Source organism: Myotis davidii, unplaced genomic scaffold, assembly GCF_000327345.1.
Source record: "Myotis davidii unplaced genomic scaffold, ASM32734v1 scaffold13, whole genome shotgun sequence".
NCBI lineage: Eukaryota > Metazoa > Chordata > Mammalia > Chiroptera > Vespertilionidae > Myotis > Myotis davidii.
This window is the reverse complement of record NW_006286243.1, coordinates 2,622,960-2,649,426: the sequence shown is the minus strand read 5'-3', so window position 1 is coordinate 2,649,426 and position 26,467 is coordinate 2,622,960. Positions and strand designations below refer to the sequence as shown.

Below are 26,467 nucleotides of genomic sequence, written 5' to 3'. Positions count from 1 at the left end.
GAGAGTTGCTTAGGAAAGATTTCCAGAGATTTCGTTTTTAGCTGAGTACCGATCAATACATGACTGTAAGAAAACTACGTGAGGGCAGAGAAAGAAAAAACAGAGCAAATTTTCAGAGATCACTTAGGACCAGGACAAGAGTGGAAAGCCTTGTAATTTAACTTTGTAAGGTATCAATAGAGTAATTAGAAGAGTATTGCCTCAGTAGAAGAACAGAATTAGCCCTATACCAAAGGATGCATTGGTCCTAACTAGCAAAACTTTAAAGGAAGCCTCAAAAGGATTAAGCTATTTTCAAGAAACTTAACTGCATCTCAGAAAAAAAGCTCAAGAATACAAAAATATCCAGCACTCAACAAGGTAAAATTCACAATGTTTTGCTGTCAACCAAGCTATGCAAAAAGCAGAAAAACACAATCCCTGATGAGTAGAAAAATAAATCAATAGAAACAGATTTAGAAATGACACAAATGGCCCTGGCTGGAATGGCTCAGTGGATAGAGCATCGGCCTGTGGACTGAAGGGTCCCAAGTTTGATTCCAGCCAAGGGCACATGCCTGGGTTGCGGGTTCGATCCCCAGTAGGGGACGTGTAGGAGGCAGCCAATCAATGATTCTCTCTCATCATTGTCTCTCTCTCCGGATTGTAGGCTTGAGCGCCAGTGTGGGGTGTGCAGGTGGCAGCCAATTAATTATTCTCTCTCATCATTGATGTTTCTATCTTACCTCTCTGAAATCAATAAAAAGATATATTTAAAAAAAAAGAAATGACACAAATGATAGAATTAGTAACCAAGAACATTAAAACAGTTTCTATATCTATTTCTATATTCAAGAATGTAGAGGAAAGATTCACCACATTAAGCATAGCATGGAAAATATGGCAAAAATCTAAACTGAACTTCTACTGTTGGAAAATGCAATGTTGAGATGAAAAATAAATTGAATGGTATTGGTAGATAACATATTACAAGGGAGATGATTTGTGAAGTTCAATACATAGCAATAGAAATGATTCAATATGAAATGGGGAAAAAGAGAAAAACAGATAAATCAGTATTTAAATAAATAAATAAGTGAGCTGTGGAAAACTTCAAGCAATCTAATATATGTGTAGTTGGAGTCCACAAGGAGAGAAGTGAGAAGAGTGGAACAGAAAAAAAATAAGAAATAATGGCTGAATTTGGGACAACATGATGGGCCTTGAGAATATTATGCTAAGTGAAATAAGTCAGAAAAAGTTAAGAACCATGTGACTTCACTCATATATGGGATATAAAACTGAAACTCATGAACAAAGACAATAGTGTGGTGGTTACCAGAGGGAAGGGGGTAGTAAGATGTTAGAAGTTGGAGAGGGGCCTAATATATTGTGATGGAAGATGATTTGAGTGGGTGGTGGGCACATGATGTAAAATACAGATTTTGTATACTAGAAATGTACACTTGAAACTTATACAATCCTATCAACCAATATTACTCCAATAAGTTTAATTAAAAATTAAATAATTTTGCTAATGGAAAAAATATAATAGCTGAAAAAACATTTTAATTTTGATTATAACAAAAAATCCACAGATCCAAGAAGTTCAACAAAACTTAAAAACAATAAACAAGAAGAAAACTATCCCAAGGCACATTATACTCATATTGTTTAGCAATCAATAATAAAAAGAAAATCTTAAAAACAGCCAGAGGGAAAAGAACACAGTGTCCAGAAGAACAAATGTAAAGCTGACAGTTTTATGACAGGAACAATGCAAGCTATCAGACAGTGGGGCAGAATCCTGAAAGCACTGACAGGAAAAAAATTGTCAATCTGAATTCTTTACCTAGCAAAAATATTTTTCAAAAATGAAGATGACATAGACTTTTGCAATCACGGGGGGGCTCCCCAAAATAATCCTCCAGACTACAATAAAGAGTTCGTCACCAGTAGTCCTGCATTACAGAAAATGTTAAAAGAAGTCACTCAGGTGAAGAAAAATGATACCAGATGGATATCTGGATCTACACAAAGAAATGAGGATCATCAAAAAGGGAAAATAGGTGGAGACGTAAATTTTTTTTTCCTTATTTTAAAAACCTCTCTAAAAGATAATTGACTTTTCAGAGCAAAAGTATTAATAATGTGTTGTGAAGTTTATAATATATGTAGTAGCCAAATGCATGAAAATAGTAGTGCAAAGGCTGAGAGGAGGAAATGGAAGAATACTGTTGTAAGTTTCTTATATGTGAAGTGTAAATATTACCTAAAGATAGACTGCGTAAGTTAAAGGTGTATACTATAAACCCCAAAGCAACTGCTATTTTCAAAAAAGAGTTAAAGTAATAAACAAAAAAGAAAACAAAAAGGCCCTTAAAATATTCATTCCAACAGAAGAAAAATATACTTATAATCCTATATAATAAAAACCTAGTATGCTAAGTGTCTGGTTGTCTGGTTGGCCATTCAACCAATCAAAGTGTAAAATGCTAATGATACGCTAAGGCCACTCAAGCACTTGCTGTGATGCGCACTGACCACCAGGGGGCAGACATTCCAACCAGTAGGTTAGCTTGCTGCTGGGGTCTGGGCAATTGGACCACTCAGCCAGAAGCTGGGCTCAGCCAGAAGCACAGTGGCAGTGGCAGAAGCCTCTCCCACCTCTGCGGCAGCACTAAGGATGTCCGACAAACAGCTTAAGCCCATTCCTGACTGAGAGTGGACCTAAGCTGTCAGTTGGACATCCCCGAAGGGCTCCTGGACTGTGAGAGGGTGCGGGCCTGGCGGAGGGACCCCCTAGCCCCCCAAGTGGACGAATTTCGTGCACCAGGCCTCTAGTAGAATATCTTATATAATAAAAACCTAATATGCTAAGTGTTTGACCGCTCATTTAACCGTTAGACCAGTTGCTATGAGGTGTACTGACCATCAGGGGGCAGACGCTCTGACCAGTAGGTTAGCTTGCTGCTGGGGTCTGGCCGATTGAGACTGGGCAAGACGGGCCGGACACACTCTAGATCCCTCCTGTGGCCACTCCTCGGCCCCAATATTGCACCAGTGGGGTCCCTCAGCCTGGCCTGCACCCTCTCACAACCCGGGACCCCATAGGGGATGTCCGCAGGCCAGGCTGAGGGACCCTACCGGTGCACAAATCTGTGTACTGGGCCTCTAGTATATATATATTTCAAAAAGTCAGATGGTAGATTTAAACACAACCATATCAACAATCACATTAAGTATAAAAAGTCTAAATACTCCAAATATTTTTAAAAATGTAACTATTCTGCCTATAAGAAATTTACTTTAAATGTAAAGACATGACTAAAGTAAAAGAATGTTAAAAGATATACCATGCTAACAGTAATCAAAAGATAAGTTTTTATAATGGCTATATTATTATCTACATAAAGTAGATTTCAGATCAAAGAATATTACCAGAAATGAAGAGGGATATTTCAGCCCTGACCAGTTTGGCTCAGTGGATAGAGCGTCAGCCTACAGACTCAAGGGTCCCAGGTTCGATTCCGGTCAAGGGCATGTACCTTGGTTGCGGGCACATCCCCAGTGGGGAATGTGCAGGAGTCGGCTGATCGATGTTTCTCTCTCATCGATGTTTCTGACTCTCTGTCCCTCTCCCTTCCTCTCTGTAAAATATCAATAAAATATTTTTTTTAAAAAAAGAAGGACATTTCATACTGATAAAAGAGCCAATTCATCAAGGGTATATAACCATCCTAAGTGTCTATGTACCTAATAACAAGACTTCAAAATACATAAAGCAAAAATTGCAAGAAATATGTAAGTTGATAATTATAATTGGAGATTTCAACACCTTTCTGTCCATATTTGATAGAATAAGTACAGAAAATCAGTAAGGATGCAGATTTGAATAGCATGTCAACCAACTCGATTTAATTAACATTTATATAATGCTCCAACAACAGTAGAATACACAACTTTTCAGTGGTACAAGAAGCATTTATCAAGATAGTCTATAAAAATAGTGCCAATAAATGTAAAAATTCAAATTATACAAAGTATGTTCTCTCACCTCAAAGGAATTAAATTAGAAAACAATAACAGGAAGGTATCTGGGAATATCCCCAAATATTTTGAAATTCAATAACATACTTTTGAATAACCCATGTGTCAAAGAAAAAATCAAAAGGGAAATTAGAAATCATTTTGAACTGAATTAAAAATGAAAACACAACATCAAAATTTGTGGGAGGCCACTAAATAAGCACTTACAGAGAAAAAAAAAGTCAATCATTTATGGCTCCATTTTAAGAAACTAGTAAAAGAAAAGAAAATTAAACCCAAAGTAAGCAGAAGAAAGTTAATAAAACCAAAAGCAAAAATGAAATAGAAAACAGTAAGAAAGCCATTGAAAGCAAAAGCTGTTTTTTGTTGTTGTTGTTTTTGAGAACATGAGGATGTCTAGGATTTCAAAAATCATTAAAGAGCAACTGCAGTTATGATCCTGAAGCTTCCATTTTTGGTATATTAAAAAAGCTAGACCAGAAACCATAGAAAAGACCTAATATTTATAGATGTTTATTAATATCTATATGAAAAATCTTGTGTGCTACTGAAGAAAAAGAATCCATAAAGCCATTTGAAATTATATATTTTACATAGGTATTTATACATATGTGTATGTGTTCACATGCTTCTCATCAAGAGTGTGGCAAAACATCTTGCTCCCTTTATTTTTCTAAACCCTATTCCATATTTGGCTTCTCCTTTTTTAAAATGCTATTTAGAGAGATAGTTCATTCATTTATTCATTCAACATAATAATGAAATGCTACAATATGCCACAGATTGTGGGACATGCTGGGGGACACAGCTGTTAACCAGACAAACAAGATCCCTGCCCACTGAGCAGAATCTAATGTGAGATACAGACTAGAAAATAGGCAATAACAACGTATTCTTGTAAAAGTACCATCATGGAAAGAACAGGTGCCATGGGAGTCCACAGGATGGGTAATCAACTTGGACTGAAATAGTCCTCAAGTTAGCATCTAAAGAGACATTTCTAAAAATGTGATAACTAAGTTTAATTATTATGATTCAACATAGGCAATAAAATTTTAGGTATGGAATAATATGTAAGGTATGAGTTTGATACTAAACTAATTCCTTGACTATCACGTAGCTAATAGTTACTCTACTTAAATCTGTTTACACTATTAATACTCTGTTGAAATTTCTCATAGTATAAACAAGACATATAGAATACTGTTTTTACTAATTTTCAGTATTATTGAGAGTGTTTGTAGGTGTACTAGATTAACATACAGGTGATTCAAATCTGTTCAGAACTTTTTAAGGATCTCTTTGCTAGGGCATAAGAAATGGCATTTAACCAAGAATCTAAATCTCTAGCCAAAATTTGAAGGCAGTCCAGGTTTAAAGAAGTGAGGCAAGTCCAGAGAAATGTGAAGATTCCAAAGATTAGTTAGGAAAGGGCCCATGATTCCTTCAGAAGCTCAGACAGGTTTTAAAATTACTCATTTCTTTAACCATTGATTTCACATTTGGAAATGTATCTTCAAGATATAAACTTCCACTTTTTAGCCCCAAGATTGTTATTGGTTATACTGAGAAGTTGGAAACAACCCAGATGCCTAACACAGCAGCCTGGCTAAATAAATTATGTCATAGACACACAGTGGAATTCTCACCAGGTTTTTAAATAATGTAGCAGTGTTTCTCAAACTTTATTGGGCGTCGGAATCACTAGGAAAAGCTTGTGGAAACCACAAGTTGCTGGGCCCTACTTCCAGAGTCTCTGCTTCAGTCATCTTGCTATAGCGCCCAAGAGTTTGCATTTCTAACAAGTTGCCAGGTTGATACTGATGCCATGGGTGGGGATGGGGAGCTGGGGCTGAAGGGCTCACTTTGAGAACCACTGATATAGAATTCTTCTTATTGACTAGAATTGTTAAGTTGAAAGAAAGCTGTTTCTTTTTACTTTTTTAAAATCCTCACCTAAGGATATATTCTCCATTGATTTTTAGAGAGAGTGGAAGGGAGGGGAAGAGACACAGAGAGAGAAACATTGATGTGAGAGAGACACATCGATTGGTTGCCCTTTGCAAGCACCCTGACTGGAGCCGGGGATTGAGTCTGCAACTGAGGTATATGCCCTTGACCAAAATCAAACCCGGGACACTTCAGTCTGAGGACTGACACTCCATCCACTGAGCCAAACTGGCTAGAGCCAAAGCTGTTTATATTATATTCTTTGTGTATACACACAGAAGTTTAGATGGAAAGTTTAGATGTCTTTGGGGTGGATCACATTGTAGATTTGCCTTATTGTCTTTTACATTTTTCAGTGACAGATTTTTCTGTAATGAGCATAGTATTAATCATTAAAACATAATCAAATTTCTTAAATAATAACATCATGAAGTGCTGGCCAATAGCATTAACACACTGGAAACATCAAAGTAGGCTTGATCCTACTCCCCCTCTGACTTTTTAACTATGTCTTGTTAGGAATATATCTTCAGAAGCAATCACAGACAGAGAAACAGTGGTGAGTCCATAAATACAGCCTATTTCTGATGGGCACAAAAATAGAAGAGGCTGACATTATATGGAGTGTTTCTACATTTTTTCTTATTTCATTTTAGTTGTGCCATGCAGGCTTCTTCTGGGGATGTTTGAAGAAAAACTGGGTGGGACCCAAAGGGCGACCTGCCAGAAGTTTGAAGCATCTGGATTGGCGCACTCTTTGTTTCCTGATGCAGGATAGATCCATTTCCCAGGGTATCAGATTAAGGCGTCTCCTTTCTGGTAAAAAGATTTCATGGTTTAAATTCCCGTTCACTTTTGTGTCTGTGGCACTCTGCTGTCTCCTTTCCAGCATGCAGCCTCAGGGGTCATGCTGTCCCTTCCCTGCTGATATCAGCGTGCCAACTGTGGTGTCATGCACACCAAGCACAGAGCTGCCATTCAGCTTCCAGTCTGGGTTCAGGAAGCAAAAGAGCTTCTAAGTTCCTACAAACCTTGACAGATCTTCCTCTAGCCTTGCATGTGAACAGTTTCCAGGGGGAAGCGGGGGAGGGGAAGGGAGCTGTGGAGAACAGGGTAAATGTCAAGGGTGAATATGTGACAGGAACAGAGAGAGCCAACAGTTGTCACCAATGTTCAGAAGAAAGAAGGGTGGGCGACAATATAGAGAAATAATCCTTAGACTTTTCAATGGGATACTTATTTGGTTAGCACTGGTTACCCTATTCCATGTCCTTGCATTACTGTGATTGGTAAACTAGGAGGTAGTCACATCATTTCTCTTATTTAAAACAAGCGTTTTTCATGAGTGTCTAACAGAATGCCAGTAATTGGGATGTCATAGTGAAAACAAATCCCATATAAAACTCATGATGGATTCCATGTTTTTTTTTAATGATTCAAAATATAAAATCATGTTCTGACTTAGGCTATTGTTAAAAGAGAGATATGTTACTTCTATATTTATTTTCAAATAAGTGACATATTGTTGGAAAATTTTATTCCATAATATGTTGCTTCCCACCACTTGACATGTGAATAAATGGAGCAGAATATTGTTTGAGTTGAAGGTATACTTACTAAGTGTAAGTTCAAAAATAGTTAGAAATGTAGATACTGGTTAATTACGTAGTTATTTATAACTGTTTATAATACAACTTCTTGCCTCTCACCTTCAGGTGCTATAACATTAATTTAATATGTCAATCTGTTTGAGACCCTATAAAAGGAAGTTAAGTTATTTGGACCTCTCACCTATTACTTGAATGCCAAGTACAGTGTTATAATTATGTTATAATTAATCAATTAATTTACCAAAAATGTACTGAATACCTACTCTGTGCCAGACATTGTTCTGGGGTACATCAATGATTCCTCTATAGAAGTTTCTATCCAAGACTGGGAAGACAGTGAATCATTAAACAACTACAAAGCTAATGTGTCAGGCAGTAATAAGCACCAAGAACAAAAATAAGGCGGGGAAATTATAAGAACTTTACATTTTATTGAGAAATCTTTGGATGGGAATGGATTTAAGCAAGGGAATATTATGATCCAACTTCTGTTTATAGAGAATTGCTCTGGCCGCTGGATGGAGAATTGGCTGTGGAAGGCCAAGTGTCCATTGAATTATCATACCCCTCTCCCCCAAGGTAATATTTCACTGAGGACGATTCTGTATCAATAGATCTAGAGATGTGATCCTACACAGTTGGTTCTGACCTTTTCATACTTAGTGTAAAACTGGTTTCTATTTTTGTTGTTAATCCTCACCAGAGGACATTTTTCCACTGATTTTTAGAGGGAGTGGAAGGAAGGGAGACACAGAGAGAGAAACATCGATGTGAGAGAGGCACATCAATTGGTGGCCTCTGGCATACATGTGGGATCAAGCCTGCAACTGAGGTATGTGCCCTTGATCGGAATTGAACACAGGACTCTTCAGTCTGCGAGCGGACACTCTATCCACTGAGTCAAACCAGCTAGGGCTAAAACTGGTTTCTAAAATGAAATTTTTATGTCCAAATTATTCCTTAAATAATTCTTTTTGGAAAGTTACTTTTAGATATTTTTTTTTCAAAATGGGAGTTTATCTAAACCCTATTTTTTAATACTAGGGACATGCCTTTCTCCCTCTGGTTTTCTCCTCAGAACTAAAGTTTTAAATTGCCTTTAGAGTCCATCTATAACCTACACAATAAAAACAGTCTCATTACTTAATTAGACTTTGCATGTAATCAAAAGTGCCATTAAATATTTTGATCAGTCGCATATTTCACCACATCTGGGTTTATGTGACTTTTGATTAATCTCAGAAATCAAACCCACCCTCAAACAATTGTATGTTTACTACCAGTAAGGATATTTCAAAAAATCCTGCCACAAGCTTGGAAGGCAGATATAGTAAAAGAGAACAGAAAATATTGGTAGTGACAGGGACCCCAATTAATAACTGATTAGTCTTTGAAAGGGTTATACCTCATTTAGAAATGTAAGTGATTTTGAATCATGATTTTGCAATCGCTTCCTAACTGGTCTTCCTGCTTCTGTTCTTCAATCTTTATAATACACTAGAGGCCTGGTGCACGAAAATTCATGCACTCGGGGGGGTCCCTCAGCCCAGCCTGCACCCTCTAACAGTCCGGGAGCCCTCAGGGGATGTCTGACTGACAACTTTGGCCCACCCCCCCTAATCCACAGTCCAGCCTCCCTTTGCAGGAGGCGAACAAGTGGGCCTATCAGGGGACAGCACCAGCCAGCAAGTAAGCCGCTGGCCCTGCACGCCCTCGCCCTCCCCCCGCCCCCCCGCCATTGCTCCTCCGTCAGCTGCTGCTGGTCACCACTGCCCTCCAATTGCCATCCACTCCCTCTGCCCACTAGCACGTGCCCTGTCTAGCTGGCACCGCCTGCTTGCCAGCCCCGACCCCTGCTGACCCGTCGTTCCTCCGTTCAGCCAATTTGCATATTATGCTTTTATTATATAGGATTCTCCTCACAGAAGCAAGAGTTATCGTTTTTTAAAGATGTAAATCAAATCATAATCACTTCTCTGCCTACAGATTTGTAGTGGCTTCCACAGAATAACTTTGCTTTGGCCTTCAAAGGGCTGCATTCATGGTCTGCCATGCACCACCCCTGTCCTCCTCTCCAAACACCGTCCCCTTGTCCCCTGGGCTCCAGTCACACCGGCCTGGTTGTTCCTCCTTGAAGAAGCCACATCTGATTCCACGTCAAGGCCTTTAAACATACTGTTCCTTCTGCCTGGAATGCTCTTCCCCTGAGATCTTTGCATGGCTGCCTTCACCTCAAGAGTCAGTTCTCTGCTGGCTACTCAGTTTATACTTTTGCATCCAAACAGGCAGCACAGCTCTTCCTTGGAATAACAGGGAGCTCTTCCCCAGGTGTGATCAGAAACCTCTTGTGATTGTATCACTTACAGATAGCACAAGGTACAAATCAAATGAGAACGCTATGGAGCGAACAACCCGGGGTTTGCACACAGCCTTATATACTCATGGTATTTTTTTTTCTTTACAGGTTATTTTCAGAGCTTTGTCACCACCATATGATATGGAGAACCCTTACAGTGCCAAAGCTCAGGAGCAGCTGAAGATCACCAACCTTCGTGTGCAGCTGCTAAAACAACAGCTTTGTCCCTGTCAGAGAAATGACCTGAATGCAAAGCCTCAACATTTTACACACTACGCGATCTATGATTTCATCGTCAAGGGCAGCTGCTTCTGTAATGGCCATGCTGATCAATGTGTACCTGTTGATGGCTTCAGACCTGTCAAGGCCCCAGGAGTATTCCACGTGGTATGTAACACAAGTTCTCACCAGTGAAAAACAAATCATAAGTTACCTTCAGCTTTGGGCACGGGTAGTCTCAGTTCCCTGAGAGCTGGTGTGTGTTTGCATAGTGCTTCTTGTTTCTTCCTCTGCTGATTCACTTCTCCAACTCCATATCCTTCCTGTAAAGTGCCTATTAACTTGTTTTTTAATCTTCAATTTTAGAATTATAAATAGTCAAGCATGATAACAAGATTCCTTGGAAAGCATCCATGCCAGTTTTTAGTACCATGACCTTCAGATATAAAGTGTAAGGTGAGCAGTAGGAGAGGTTGGCATAATCATATTGGTGGCATTATCACACAGAAGCCAGCTTTGACAATAAATGGGGACCATTGTTGAATAGATTTTTATAGTGGAAAAAATAAGAACCTCCGTTTAATGCCTGGTATCTTTTGCTGTTCAGCCAATAGAATGAATAATAGTTCTCCTCTGTGAAGAGTGGCCTGACCCCCTCTCTCCCTAGGCAGAGTTAAACTCTCTCTCCTCTAGGTTCACACATCTCCTGTGCTTTCTTCTGAACTTTTACCTCTCTTCATCTCCTAGACAGTGGTCGGCAAACTGGCCCCTTGAGTGTGGCTCTTCCACAAAATACCACATGCGGGCGCACATGTACAGTGTGATTGAAACTTTGTGGCCTGTGCCACGGGGCCAAAGAGCCGTGTGTGGCTCGTGAGCCGTGGTTTGACAACCACTGTCCTAGGAGATCCTGAACTCCCTGAGGACAGAGACTGTGTGTGATCTTTGTGTCCTCAGAACCGAGTGCATTACTTGAGCCAGAAGTAGACCTTCAGTAGGTTTTGTATGATAGCAACATAGGAATAAAGAGATGATGAAAAATTATGGTCATTGTTTATTCTCACCTTCTCCAACCTACTAGTTTCTAGATACTAATAGATCTTTGAACTAATATAGCTTCAAATAAAGGATTAGGTAATTCATTATATCTAAGTTAATTGAGTTGTGTATGATTCAAATAGAAAATAACCCAGATATTCTAGAGACATGTCAACCTACTCTCCATAGTTTGTATGAGATTAGAGTGCTAGAAATTTCTGCCATTATATTTAAGTGAATTAGTGAAAGGAGAGGCTATAGGCTACAGTGAGTGAATGTTTGTATCCCTCCAAAATTCATATGTTGAAACCCTAAACCAAAGGGATTGTATGTGGAAGTGAGACCTATGGGAGGTAATTAGGTCATGAGAGTGGAGTCCTCATAAGTGGGGTAGGTGTACTTTAAGAAGAGGCCAGATAGCTAGCTAGCTCTGCTTTTGCCATGTGAGGACACAGTGAGAAGTTGGCAGTCTGCTACCTGGAAGAGATCCTCACCAGAACCTGACCATGCCGGCACCCTGACCTTAGGCGTTCAGCCTCCAGGACTGTGAGAAATAAATTTCTGTTGTGTATAAGCTACCCAGTTTATGGTATAGCAGCCTGAATTGACTAAGATGCTGGCCTTTGTTTCCTCAGCTGTCTCCTATAATCCAAACCTTAAATGATCACTTCAGGGTAGAGTCCTGAGCAAAGGGATAGACAAAAGCAGCTGTCATGACATGGCCCAGAGTAGGTCATATCTCTGGAGAGAATGACCCATGAGACAATCTGAATGGCTCTGATCAACCAAACTAAATTACCAGAGTTTTCAAGAACCTTACAAAACTCCCATGCATATGCATTTAAAAGCAATAGTTTCTTTTTGTGGTTTGTTTTTTTTTAGTAAGTCCTCTGAATGTAAACTCTAAAGAGAAAATTCTAGACCTTTCTATTATATTCTGTGGGCCTGTGCAAATACAATGTCCAGGATGAGAACCACTCACAGTAGGTATCTTGTGTCTGCTTCTCATCCAAGATAAACAATCCCATTATCGCCTCCTGTGGCTGGGATAAGCTGGGCAAGGTATGGAACCTGCCAAAACTGCAAGCTGAACACAAACCACATCAGCCACCAGGGCTCACTAAACACTGTGACCATCTCTCCAGATGGATCCCTCTATGCTTCAGGAAGCAAGGATGGCCAGGCCATGCTGTGGGATCTCAACAAAGGCAAGCACCTTTATATGCTAGATATTGGTGACATCATCATCACCCTGTGCTTCCGCCCCAACCACTATTGGCTCTGTGCTGTCATGGGCCCCAGCATTAAGATCTGGGACTTGAAGGGCAAGATCATTGTAGATGAACTGAAGCAAGAAGATATCAGTCCCAGCAATAAAGCAGAAGCACCCAGTGCACCTCTTTGGCCTGGTCTGCTAATGGCCAGACTCTGTTTTCTATATGAACAAACTCATAGAGATATGGCAGGTGACCAGCAGCAAACAATATATTACAGAGCTTTAGAAATAAAAAAAACTGACTTTCTGACTAAAAAAGAAAATAAATTCTATTAATTCTGCTAAATTTAACAGGGGATAATTATGCAGAGTTATCAGAGATTTTTTGCAAAAGTCTTAAAATACAAGTATTATATACAGTCTTCTGCCAGAACAAAAACTGTCATCATGAGCCCACACCCCGGTGTCTGTGCCTGCTGGCTCTCTGCTCCATCCTGTCACTACCCCCCTGCTCTTTTACTGCCTACCATAGCTCTGATATATTCCAGCTGCATCCTGTCTGGGGTCACTGCCACCTCCCACCCAGGCCTTGCTGTCTTGCCTCTGCCACAGCCAATTCCTGGTAGGCTCATGTAGAGATGGGGGCTGCAGGTCCCATCCTGGGGGTCACAGAAGCCTATAAGAGAGATACCAACATCAAGAAGATGAGTCTGGAAGGTGGTGCCTACCAGGATGATAATGGAAAGCTGTATATGCACCCTAGTGTCCAGATTGCTGCAAAAAACCTGGACAAAGAATACCTGCATGTTGCTGAAATGGTTGGATTTTGCAAGACATCTGAAGAACTAGCCTTGGATAAGAATAGCAAAATCTTGAGGAGTGGCCAATATGTCACTATGCAGATCGTTTCTGGAACTGGGTCTTAAGGATTGGAGCCAGATATCTGCAAAGGGTTTTTAAGTTCAGCTGGGACGTATTTCTGCCCAAACCATCCTGGGGGACATTACACATGCATCTTCGGGGACACTGCATGCAGCTACATGGCTATCTATACTATGACCCCAAGACTTGTGGCTTTGATTTCACAGGCACTAAGAAGGGCATTTCAAAAATACCAGAGCAAAGCATTCTCCTGCATACCTGTGCCTACAATCTCATGGGAGAGGACACCTCGTCTTGAGCAATGGAAGGAAAAGCAACAGTAATGAGGAACAAGAATCTCTCTGTGTTCTTTGACATGACCTACCAAGGATTTGCCACGTGCGATGTTAACAAGGATGCCGTCAGAGAGCGCATTACCAGTTCTCACTGCCAATCCTATGCCCAAAACATGGGCGTATGTGGCAGCCTTCAGTGCAGTCTGCAGAGATGCTGATGAAGCCCAAAGAGTTAAATTACAGTTGAAGATATTGATCCGTCCAATGTGTTCCAAACCTCCTCTCAGTAGGACCCAGATTGCTCAACCATTCTGACTACCCTGGATTTTCAAAAACAGTAGTTGCAAGAAGTTTAAGTCATGGCCAACCTTATCGTTGGCCTGTGGGCTCAGCTGATCTCCAACCTCAAGAAGGAAGACTTCTCCCACCATTGGCAGCACATTCCTGACCAGACTGGCATGTTTTGTTTCATGGAGCGAAAGGCTGAACAGATGGAGTGGCTGACCAAAGAGTTCTCCATCTACAAGACAAAGGTCAGCTACATCTCTGTGTCAGGGGTCACCTCAGACAACTGGGCTACCTAGCTCATTTACAAAGATACGAACCGATTTCTCTGGTGAGAGGGAACAGAGTCAACCTTCTTGTCATCAGCCTCTGCTATTGTGAGATTCACATGGAGGATGAGGGAGAGTGGATGGTGGTGAACGGATCATTTCTTTTAACCACAGTGCTTAACACTCAGCGATTAAATGTGTTTCTCAGAGGAGAACATGCAGTGAAATGGGGCAGAGGCATCCATCCAAGGCTGATGTCTGAAACTTTTTGGCTCTAAACCAAACTCTTCCCCATCCTTTTATCTCCAGGTTGTCCAAAAGAGTTTACACGTGCAAGAAAATCACAGCCCCCCACGAACCTGCCAATCGCACCATTGCAATATTGCAGGAGCTTTATCTGAGGCACCTTATGGTGTTTGGGGTTTCCTCTGTGGATCCAGCATGAGAAATAGCCCATATTTGAGGCTTTGTGAGAAGACCTGTTCTAACAATAACAGTTCACCTGTTATATCTTCTCGTGATTGAGCAATTTTATCAATGGACAATAATATACTAGTAGAAATCGTATTTTATGAAAAGTGGCAAATCTGCAGCCACTGCAGCAAGGAAAACACAAGATGCTGTTTCCTGTCTTATTTGAGAAAAAAAGAAATAAGGCTCTCCTTTTTAATAGTTGCCGGCATTTTAATGTTCTTCTCTACTTACTAGCACTGCTGTTCTTTTCTTTAGGCACAAAGGTTTATAACTAGCCTAGATTTTCATACTGTTCTATTTCACTGACCATCAACCCCATTCTCTTATTTGAAGAATAAAGAAACCTAACTTACCGCTCATCCCATACCCTCACCTTTCTTGGCAAAGAATAGCGGAGAGTAGGCAACTGAATTTTATTTTAGCACCCTCTCCTGTGATTGGTTGTTTCCTGTTGGGTTTTTGCCTCTGCCCAGTTGGACCTTGTACTTCGATTCAGTGTGTTTGTGCTGTCACTCATGAGTCGAGCAATGCAGGATAGTGTCAGGAAAGAGGTTATTCTGGGCTTTGGTTTTAACTGTGTGTGCTGCCAGCTGGGCTCAGGCCTCACCCTTTGGAAAGATGGCCATCTGCTCTAATCATGTAGCCTGCCTGCAGCCAGGTTTCTCAGTTACAATAAAGTTACTGTAGGAGCCCCCTCCTTTAAAAGAGAGAGAGAGAGAGAGAGAGAGAGAGAGAGAGAGAGAGAGAGAGAGAGAACTATCAATCTATAAAGAAGATCTAGATAGCCAAGGAAAGGGGATTACTAGTACATAGCAAATGTGTTTGTTTTTTTGTGTTTGTTTTTTTTTTTTTTTTTTCATTTCAAAAGGAGGTTAAATAAGGAGTCTCCATTCTAGAAGACTTTATGGGACAGGAACTGCATTTCCTTAATAATCTCGGGCTACTTTGGAATCAAAAGCAATTTAAAATACAGTGATACTAGTTTTGTGGCTTCCTGCTCCCCAGCTTTCATATTTATTTCAACTTGTGCAGTGTGGTGGTAGCCCCTATTGCTGTAACTATAGCATGCGCTAAAACCAGGAAAGACCAAGTCCAACCTGGAGCTAGAGCCAGGTAGAGGTAAGAAACAGACTATGTGGTCAAGGGCATGTTGGGTTCCAGGGATCCGGTTCCATGAGAATCCCTGCTGTATCTATTCTACGAAGGAAGGAAAGAAGGAAGGAAGGAAGGAAGAGAGGAAGAGTGGGAGGGAGGAAGAAGGAGGGAGGGGAGGAGAAGAGTGGGAGGGAGCCATAGCAATTGGACCAGCAAAGACCTGTGGTTAGTTGGAAATGTGAATCGTTCTGATTTCAGATCTTTCCCACCACTGAGCTTAGATGAATTTTATTTTTAATCCTCACCTGAGGATATTTTTCCATTGACTTTTAGAGAGAGTGGAAGAGAGGGAGAAAGACAGAGAGAAATACCAATGTGGGAGAAACACATCCATTGGTTGCCTCCTGCATGAGCCCTGATCAAGGCCAGGGCCAGGTAGGAGCCTACAACCAAGGTACATGCCCTTGACTGGACTCGAACCTGGGGCCCTTTGGTCCGCAGGCCAACACTCTATCCACTGAGCCAAACCTGCTAGGGCTGAATTTTATTTTTATGTATTTTTTTCTGGATTATTAAGAGCTGGATTAAATTTGGGTATAGGTGCCTCTTTTGAACGCAATGTTTTTATTCCTATGATTGCTTAGCTAAACAAATTGCACAATGAAAGCACAGTCTTTTGCCTCAGGAAGAACACGGTCATAGGGTCAATTGTCCTCCCACATTTGTGTTATCTGTGAACATCATTCATTATAGGTATGTGGAAATAAATAACTGGATTTGTAAATTGTGCATGCAGAATGGAAGGTAGCCTCTTAAGAAATGCTCTCTTTTACCAGCCAGCTTGCCCCCTAGGCAGTGTGTGCAAATCTAACTTACTTTAGTTTTTCTTTATAGCAGTCATTTTCAAAGAGTTGGTCCCTGAACCAGCAGCAGCAGCATTACTGGGAACTTGTTAGAATTATGAATCTCAGGCCCTAGCCCAGACCTACTGAATCAGAAACTCTAGTGATGGGGCCCAGAAATCCGTGTTTAACAGACCCTCTGGGTGATTACAATACTTGCTAAATTAAGTTTGCAAGCTGCTGCTCCATAGACAGCTACAACTAATATTGTTGTGAGGGCGACTAAGTAGGATCTGATTTTATGTGCCATAATTTTCGATGGCTGATGATAGAGAATTAAGGAAGTTAATGGAAATGATACTTTGTCTGTTTCTTAAGCTATATAAGATGTTAGGGTCATTTTCTTTCTTTGGGAGTAGGAAGTAGGAAAAGATACGAAGTAAAATACAAGTTGGTAGGTTCATTTATCTTAAAATACTCCTGTGTCTTTTATTGGTTGGTTGGTTGGTTGATTGTTTTGAGAGAGAGAGAGATGGATCAGTTGCCTCCTACATGTACCCCAACCAGGGATCGAACCCACAACCTACGTATGTGCCCTGACTGGGAATCAAGCCCGCCACCTTCTGGTATACAGAACAATGCTCCAACCAACTTCTGTGTCCTTTTCCAAGTTTGTCCTTCTTCTATCTTTTTCCAGTTCAATTTGTTGCTCCTTTTACTAGAAGGCAGAGCAATGATTGATATCCTAACATTGGAGTCAAATAGACCTTGATTTGAATCACCACATTTACTAAGTTGGTCTCACTGCATCTCAGTTTCCTAAGAAAATGAGGATGACATCTATCTTATATAGTTAGTGTAAGGATTAAAAAATATGGTAGCCAATGCCTAGGACATGATAGGCACTACCTACAGTTATTGCTGTTATTATATTGTATTATTTTAGCTACTTCCATATACTCTTCTACCCCAATAATGACAAAAATAAATTACAGCATATGTGCTGTTGGACATGTATACAGGGCTAGAGGTCTTGCGGCAAAGAACACTGTACTTTAATTCCAGCCTCCTGGGATCCCAGAAATAATGTGAAGAGGAGATCTTAAGATTTTTTTTCTTTGCAGCCAGAGAGGACTAATGTAGTTCCTTTTTCCCCTAGCAGCTGATTGATTTTACAGCTATTGATGGATGATACTATGAAGGAACATGGAAAATTCATTGTTTTACTGAAGTATTATCCACTAGATAACATAGAAGTCTTAGAGTACCAGGAACAATTGTTTAAACCTCTTGAGTTACACTTGTTATGGTGGTGGGATTTTTTTTTTTAACTGATGTGTTCAAACCTAAAAGTAGCATTGAGACAGTGTGGTTTGAGGAAAATGTTACTTAGCCACCTACCTTTGGGAGTCAGGATTTAGAATCATTCATACAGTTTCATGGCAGAACCTGAATACAATTATTCATGTATTTATGTTTGCATAACTTACATGCCATGTTTTGTCAATTCAGAACAGGTTTAAGACCACTGTTCATATCTTCTTTTAAAAAATTATTTACTGTGAATAGCAAAAAGTAATAATGAGAATGCTCTTGACTCTTCAAGGTGTTAAGGGAAAGGTCAAAAGGCTTAAAAACAATCAAGTTATTAAATGAGAACATTATATCAGAATTTAAAAATATTTTTATGTAATAAAACATATACTCATGTTTGAAATTTAACACCTACAAATTGGACATGTAAAACTTCCAATTAATCTAGCCCTAATTTTTTTTTGTCTCAGCAGAGAAAAAAAAAGATCATAGATTATAAATACTACTATTAATAGTTATCACTTATCAAATGCATTGTTGTGTACCAAATCTTATGCTGTCGTGCTATAAATGTTATTAAATCTAATATTCACAACAACTGGATGATGCAATATCATCGTTTTCTTTCACAAATGAGGAGGTGAGACTGGGAAATGTTATCTGACTTCTCAAAAGTTAAGAAGGGGTGGAGCTACAGTTTAAATTCGCCTGTCAGACACTGAAGCCCATTCTCTTTTTGCTGTTGTTGTGCTGTTAAAGATTTGGATCTAACCAGGGTTGATATTATGCCAAGAACAGAGAAAAAAGAAGGGATAAAGTACAGGAGGGGCAAGGGAGATGGGGACAGGCTCAAGGGATTGATTATCACGATGGACTGTAGAATCTAAACTGAGCAAGGAGAAAAGTTAGGACACAAGAGAGCAAAGACTATTCCCACCACCAAAGGTCTGCTGTTTCATATTTTATAACGCCCTTTCTCATGTATTGTTTCACTAGATCCTTATTACAACATTGGAAATGTTTTATTTCAATTCTGCAGATAAGGAAAACTGAAATACAGAGAGATTAATGTACTTTCTTAAAGCCACAGTGATAGAGCAATTACTCAGAATCCTTATCATTGTACCCCACCTCCATCCCCAATAGGCTACCAAGGGAAAAAACAAAACAAAAAACAGTTGTTAAAAAGACTCTTTTTATAGGGATAGGTCATCTATCCAAATCATCTACATTTTAATATGGAACCAGAAATTATCATTGATTCTCTTTTCTTCCATTCAGTAACTAGTGAAATGGCTCAAAGGAAGGAAAGAAGAAAGTCAAAGCAATTAAGTTTGGATAATCTACAAAGTAAATAATTTAGGAGTGACTATTTGGGGGGGTATGCATCATCTTTGATGCTTATTTTTGGCTTTATTAAGAAGAGGGATTTCTGTACCTACAATCCTACTTTCATATGTAGCCCAAAATAATTTTCACTGTGAATGAGAAACAGCAGCAATCCCAGTTTTTCCCAAAATAATTTTCACTGTGAATGAGAAACAGCAGCAATCCCAGTTTTTTCATTTTGTCACATCAAATCTGGAGGAATGGGTCATCCTATCACAAACGAGGACACAATGTTGTATCCCTAAAATAAACAAAATATAAAGCCTGCTAACTTGGTACTTTTAGCGTGAGGCTGTTCTCAATCCTTTGCAAGGTCTTAACCTCATTTCAATGTCCCTCTGTTAGCATGGTATAGTTTTGCCAGTAGTCCCTTGGCAATGAGTAACTACAGACGCCATAGAAGGTGAACAGAATGTTGTTGTACCGCATTTACTACCTTGTGTTTCCTAGTAGAAGGGCAAGCCAGTAAAATATGTTCATGGCTGGAAATTACTAGTGTTTTGACTGTAAAACTTCCAATTAATATAGCCTTATTTTCTGTCTAGACAGTAAGACATGTTCTCTTTTAATGACAAGAGCTGCCTGAGATTACTCTTTTTATTAGATGATCAGGAAACCAGAAGACTTCAGAACTAAAGGCATTATAAAGCAGTTTGGCACTCATGAAAGAATTCCCAATGGATTTCCTTTTAAGAATTCCCCTAGAACATTTAAATATTTATTTATAGGCCTCCATTTCACAGAGAGGTAAAAGGATAAAAATACCTGAAAATGAAAATATTGTTGTCAGAGCTGACATCTCTGAAAGTAAAATATACACCAATTAGAAAGTAAGGTCGATTATCCAAATGTAATACTTGTACATTCCACTTTTCATGAATTGCAGAATGTGTATCTTTAGGTCAAAACTGGGGCATTGTAAAGCTGCAAAAATGAGTTTCTTTAACAGGTTCAAGCTGCTAGCTTTATAAATTTGGGAAACAACAAGTTAAATTTGACATTTTTTTAACTATAAAGTGCTCTTTAGATATCTCACTTTGCAGATGTTTTTAGGAATATTTCCTTTTTAGTGTAGCACTTTTGAATCTATTCTGATATTTGGGAGCCTGGAGTCTGAGCTCTGGGTCAGAAAAGCCTAGTCTCCCTATTTAAATGATAATATAATGGGGTATGGAGGAAGCTTCATGGAAAGAGAAAAACTTAGGTTGTAGATAGATACCTGACTTCTGGTTCACAGCCCCAGCCCTCATATCTCTAACGTGTTTCTTTTGTGTCATGCCAATTTTGTAAGAGCTGGAAATGTACTTCAATTTTTCCTAAAACAATTGCATTCAGTAGAAGATAAGCTGTAAAATCCTCAGTCCCTCTTACGAGGAAAATTTTTAGTGACCAGACACTCAAGGAAATCACAGCTGAAACACATAAGGTTAAAACACACACACACACACACACACACACATACGCGCGCGCGCGCAGCGCAATAATTATTCTACAAGACAAAGAAGTTCACAGCCATTTCAAACAGTGAAAAAACCCAGGTCTGTTAATCTTGGCACTCAAAGCCTTAATACAGTACTATAATTGGAACTACAGTTGTATTATATCTTAGCAATGTCATTATTTTAATGGAATAAAACAGTACATGTATGGTGATACAGAAGAACTATAGTACTTGTTAACTCATTATATTTTTTAGTTATATAGAATCTAGTATCTTTTTAATTTCTCTCTAGCTCCTTAGATAGAAAGAAAAAAGAATTATGGTTTCAAAACCTACAATATATTTAGCTTTAAGAGAGCTCACATATTAGATATAGAAAAAAGATCACATGTGTTCCACTATTAAATATTTCATGTATAATACAAATAATTATGCAATTCATAAGAGTAAACACTGATCAAGTGTCCTTTGCCTTTTATTTTTGCATCTCTAAAGGCACTACTAGCAGGCATGTAATTTAGCTGGCTAGGTTAGCTCTCAGCATCAATAACATTTTAAAAATAAGAGATAATGTTATTCACTTGAGATAATAATGTTAATAACATTAATAATTATTGTTTTTTATATTCTCTGTCACACATCTACATACTTCTTCTATTTTAATCCTCAAACACAAGGGGCCAGTAATATTATCTTTATTTTATAGGTAGAAACTTATATCTTGTTATTAAGGAACCTATCCAAGATTATTGAGATCAGGGATTAAATACCCCATGTATCTGTTTCCAAAATTTATTCTCCTTATGTCACATTTATCCATATAATGATAAGGAATGCAATTTAAAATGGAGATACGTTTGAATGGACATTTCTCCAAAGAAGCTATGCAAATGGCTAATAAGTGCATGAATAGATGCTTGCAGTCCCTAGTCATTAGGGAAATGCAAATCAAAACCACAATGCAATACCACTTCATATCCACTAGGATGACTGTAATAAAAAAGACATAACAATAGGTGTTGATGACCATGTGGAGAAATGGGAAACCTCATACATTGCTGGTGGGAATGCAAAATGGTGCTGCTGCTGTGGAAACTGTCTGGCAGTTTCTAAAAAAATTTAATACAGTTACCATATGAGCCAGCAATTCTCCTCAGTTATATATCCAAGTGAACTGAAAACCTATGTCTACACAAAATCTTATACATGAATGTTTATAGTAGCATTATTCATAGTAGCCCCAAGTGGCAACAATCTGATGTCCAGCAACTGATGAATGAATGAACAAAATGTGGTATATCCATCCATTATATTTTTATGGAATAGTATCCTATATAATAAAAGCTTAATATGCAAATTGTCCCCTCAGGCAGTTGTTCTACCGGGAGTTCAAATGGGAGTTCGACTGCTCACAATGATGTGCACTGACCACCAGGGGGTGGTGCAGAACATGGTGGGCATTAGCGACACGCTGCAACCTCTCTCCAGCTACTTGGGGTCAGGGGTGACGGGGACCAAGTTGCGGTGAGAATGCGGCGTGTCCGTCAAGCTTGCTTTCACTCCCCCTGCTACCCTCCCCCAGGACACCAGGGCTTGTGTGCCAAGGAAGTCCCCATGCTCAGGTGCCAGGCACCCACAAGGGGCCTGCCCCACACCCACGCAACATCTTCTGGGTGAGCTGGGCTGCAGCCATTGGGACCGCAGGGGCTGATCAGGCTCCCTGTGCATTCATGCAGGAGCTGGTCTGTAAGGCCGGCCAGAAGAGAGCACGCTGCCTGCCCGGCTTCCGTGTGGTGCCACTGGGCAGCCAAGAGGTGCACACTGAGCCCTTGCCTGTGGTGTCAGGCCATGCTCACCACATCTCTGCATGGGGACTCGGGTGCTGTGGCTCAGGTGCTGCCCAGGGCCCAGAGGTCAGCTGGGACCTGCTCTTCCATACCAGATGCTTGTGCTTCGATCGCCAGCCACACCTAAGGACCACACCCATGCAGGAATTTCGTGCACCGGGGATCTAGTCCAACCATAAAAAGGAATGGAATACTGAAACATTTTACAATGTGAATGAACCTTGAAAACATTATGCTAAGTGAAAGAAACCAAACACAAAAGGCCACATATTATTCCTTTTATATTAAATGTCCAAAATAGGGAAATCCATAAATACAAAGTAGGTTTGGTTTTCAGGAGTTGTGAATCAATGAGGAAGAGTGAGAAACTGCTTAATGGGCACAAGGTTTCTTTTGAAAATGCTCTAGAATTGGATGGTGGTAATGATTGCATGATTTTTTTTTAATATACTGAAAACCACTAAATTGTATGATTTAGAATGTTTTAAATGAGGAATTTTATGTTATGTGATTAATTCCAATAAAAAAATCAATAACTAAAAAACAAACTAAAAACCATGGCTGGTTATATCGGGATTTTATATATTTACTAGAGGCCCGATGCACGAAAATTCATGCAAGAGTAGGCCTTCCTTCCCCTGGCTGCCAGCACTGGCTTCCCTCCAGCACCCGGGACCCGGGATTCCCTCCTCCAGCCGCTGGCAGGTACCCGGGACCCAGGCTGCTTCCCTCCTCAGGCTACAGACAGGTACCTGGGCCCCGGGCTGACTACCCTCCAGCCCCGGCTTCATCAGGAAGGACGTCCGGAAGATGTCCAGTCTAATTAGCATATTATCCTTTTATTAGTATAGATTTTCAAGTTCCAGTTTTTCAAGCTGTTTTCAAAAGCAATAGCATTGGATGGATAGGTATTGAAGAAAACCAATTCTTTCAATATCTGTGGCTGTGTCTGTGGCTGTTGTTTCATCAATTATACTGATGATCACAGATTTGTTAATGACTGCATTCAGATAGAATTGCCAAAGAAACATAAGTTTTTAATAAATCATTATTGATCTTTCATATGAGCATACTCAATAATGAAGGCTATGTTTTATAAGGCTCACCAAGAAACAAGCAGTTTTTCAATATAAAAAGAACCATGTGAATGAATTAATTCAACAACAAAAGATGTGGAAGAAAACATGCCCTAGCAACTGGCTTCTTGTACTACAATCAGGGGCTCATTTATCTTAAACAAGTCAACTTTTGTAACACCCTCTGCACTGTATAGAATACTGAGTGACAGTCAGACAGAGCTGTCAAGAAAAAAGGAAGAAGTGGGAAATGTGAACTAGAATGAATTTAAAAAAAATCTTTGTAAGAGAATGCAAAATAGCCTTAACAAGGAATTTTCCTTTAAAATAACCAGAAGCTATGTGAGCACATTGAACAAGTGAGTGTCAACGGGTGAAAAGTACTTAATAATCCCCCACAGCATTTCTAATAGAATTTACCTGGTCCCCACCTCATTATAAAAACCATCCAAATTCTAAAAGGCCTTGACCAAAACGCCCACAAAATGTTCCATCATTCTCGAATTGAATGTTTCTTGACAGATAACTTGCTTACAAAATGTGTTCTACTAGTTTTTGGCTTCACTCAGTTTCCCAGGTTCTTGCCCCATAGTTGCTAATAGTTTTAACAGCATATTAGAAGTTCTATATTGTTCATTCCACTTCTGCTATTTCTTTCTAAAATTATTTAAATTAAATAGGTACTAAGAAATTGACATTGATCTGATCCCTTTTTCCCCTCAATGAGATTTTATCATAAGAAGTTATTTTTAGGTGTTTGTGGGAAGGAAAAAAATCCTTCTGATGAAATCACTGTTCTTAGATGGAGCTCTAATATTTTAGGACTCTCTTGGGAGTTCTGCCACTGATTTGCATTGTGGCCTTAGAAAAATTTAAATATAAAAAGACAAGTGTAAAGTGAAATTATGAAAACATGTAACTGAGATCAAATGACTAGCAGAGATGGAGTGGTTGAATGGCTATTGGCAACTATCCTAGTCACTCAACACAGTTATAGGCCAACAATTTTGTTTGAAATTTCACTGCTTAGCTTTATACTGAAATAGTTTCTTATATAGTGTTATAGGAAACTCAAAGTTGTTAGTAAAGGTAGCTGGATATTAATAAAGAATGGGGCCCTAACGGGTTTGGCTCAGTGGATAGAGTGTTGGCCTGTGGACTGAAAGGTCCTGGGTTGGATTCTGGTCAAGGGCACATGCCCACGTTGCAGGATCGATCCCCAGTAGGGGGCATGCAGGAGATAGCCAATCAATGATTCTCTCTCATCATTGATGTTTCTCTCTCCCTCTCCCTCTCCCTTCCTCTCTGAAATCAATAAAAATAAAAGATAAAAAAGAATGGAGCAAATGGAATTAGACATTAAGAAGCCTAATCTAAAAAAAAAAAAGAAGAAGAAGAAGAAGAAGCCTAATCTGCTAGGGAGCTGAATCGGACAATAAGCCTGCTTCACACACTCCCGAGGGGACTATTGCATCCTCTACCCTTGAGACCTAATCCCCAAAATGGACAGGAAGGATCATTAGCGTTCATTAGCCAGGATTACGGAGGAAGAAATAAAAACAGTAAAGGGGAAATTCCTCTACTGGGCACAGGCCCAGTAGATGGCATAGGGGAGGTTCTTCTACTATGAGGCATGTGCAATAGAAGCTAAGATGGCAATCATATGGAGGAGTGTATAGCCTGGGAAAAGGATCAGATTGGATAAGGATGCAGACCCTGGAAGATCTATGAAATGAATTGGTTAGGGGGAGGGCCCAGCACAAGCCTTCAAGGGATTGGGAAAGAGATTGGTCAGTTTGAAAGCACAAGATAATATAATCTAAGCCTAACAAGGGCCTCTGGCCCCATAACGTGCGCTCCTGCACTGACATTCTCTCTGTACCAGCCATGCAGACTAGCAGCTGAGGGGGGCCCAAGCATGGTCCCCACGCATGGGCTCTAAGTGTGAGCCTAGGTACTGGGGATAGTAGCACAGTCCTAGCTGGAGTGCAGCTGCGAACAGAGGCTAGGCTGGCCAGTTGGAGACAGGGACTGTACTAGACTGAACCAATGGCACAACATTTCTGGACCCTGGCCTTTCTTCTGGGCTTGATGAAAACAACCTGGGACAGCCCTTTGTGTTTGCTCCAGTTTCAATAAATCTTACCACCAAACCTCATGCTTCTGTTTATGGCCCCTGAAATGGTTTTCTCCTGACACCATAAAGACCCCATTTCCACCGGCAACATATCTATGGACAAGAACTGCAGCAAGAATATAAAGATATTTGTCTATATCTTTGCAGCTGAAGAAATTGTGGCTTTTAGAAAAAAGAACCAATTTAATATTTTAAGGCAAGAAAGTCTTAGAATCAGAGAGCCTTACTTTATTGCCGTTGTATATTAGCAAATCTGAAAACAAATTATGTATATACTCATAGGATTTAACCAAATAAAGGTATATACTGGAGAGACATTTTTAAAAACCCAGTAGTCAGAAATAATTCTTAAAACCCATTGGAAACAAAGAACAAATATGAAACAGTTCTATGCAATGAATTAAAAGTAGAAAAAAATCTCATAACTTGGTAATAGTATGATCTTATCTAAATGTAATCTTCGAAAGCCTCCTGGGCATTACAATTTTCAGTTCAATACTATTTGCATGTTTAAGGCAGAAATATTTATTACAATCATCAGAGGAAAAATAAAGTGTCTGACGACACTGAAAAGAGGAAGCTAGTAGACTCAATCTTGTGACAATATAAGACATTCAAAACCCATCTATAATAATAAAAGTGTAATATGCTAATTAGACCAGTCAGCCAAACGACCTTCTAGACGTCATTCCGGACATCCTTCCGGATGAAGCTGCCATGGCA

General features: G+C 39.6%; 1 protein-coding gene and 2 pseudogenes across 5 annotated transcripts in view; all 3 read left to right on the top strand.

The window, feature by feature from the left end:
• The window catches only part of NTN4 (netrin 4), a 117,660-nt gene that overhangs the window by 29,401 nt on the left and 61,792 nt on the right, over nucleotides 1–26,467 (top strand). For all 5 annotated transcript variants that reach the window (XM_006757617.2, XM_015559986.1, XM_015559987.1 and 2 more), the window contains exon 3: nucleotides 10,054–10,332. In XM_006757617.2, coding sequence (XP_006757680.1) covers nucleotides 10,054–10,332 — 279 coding nt within the window. The remainder of the gene's footprint in view (nucleotides 1–10,053; nucleotides 10,333–26,467) is intronic.
• Nucleotides 11,916–12,704, top strand: LOC102753564 (annotated as a pseudogene).
• LOC102753284 lies at nucleotides 12,704–14,159 on the top strand (annotated as a pseudogene).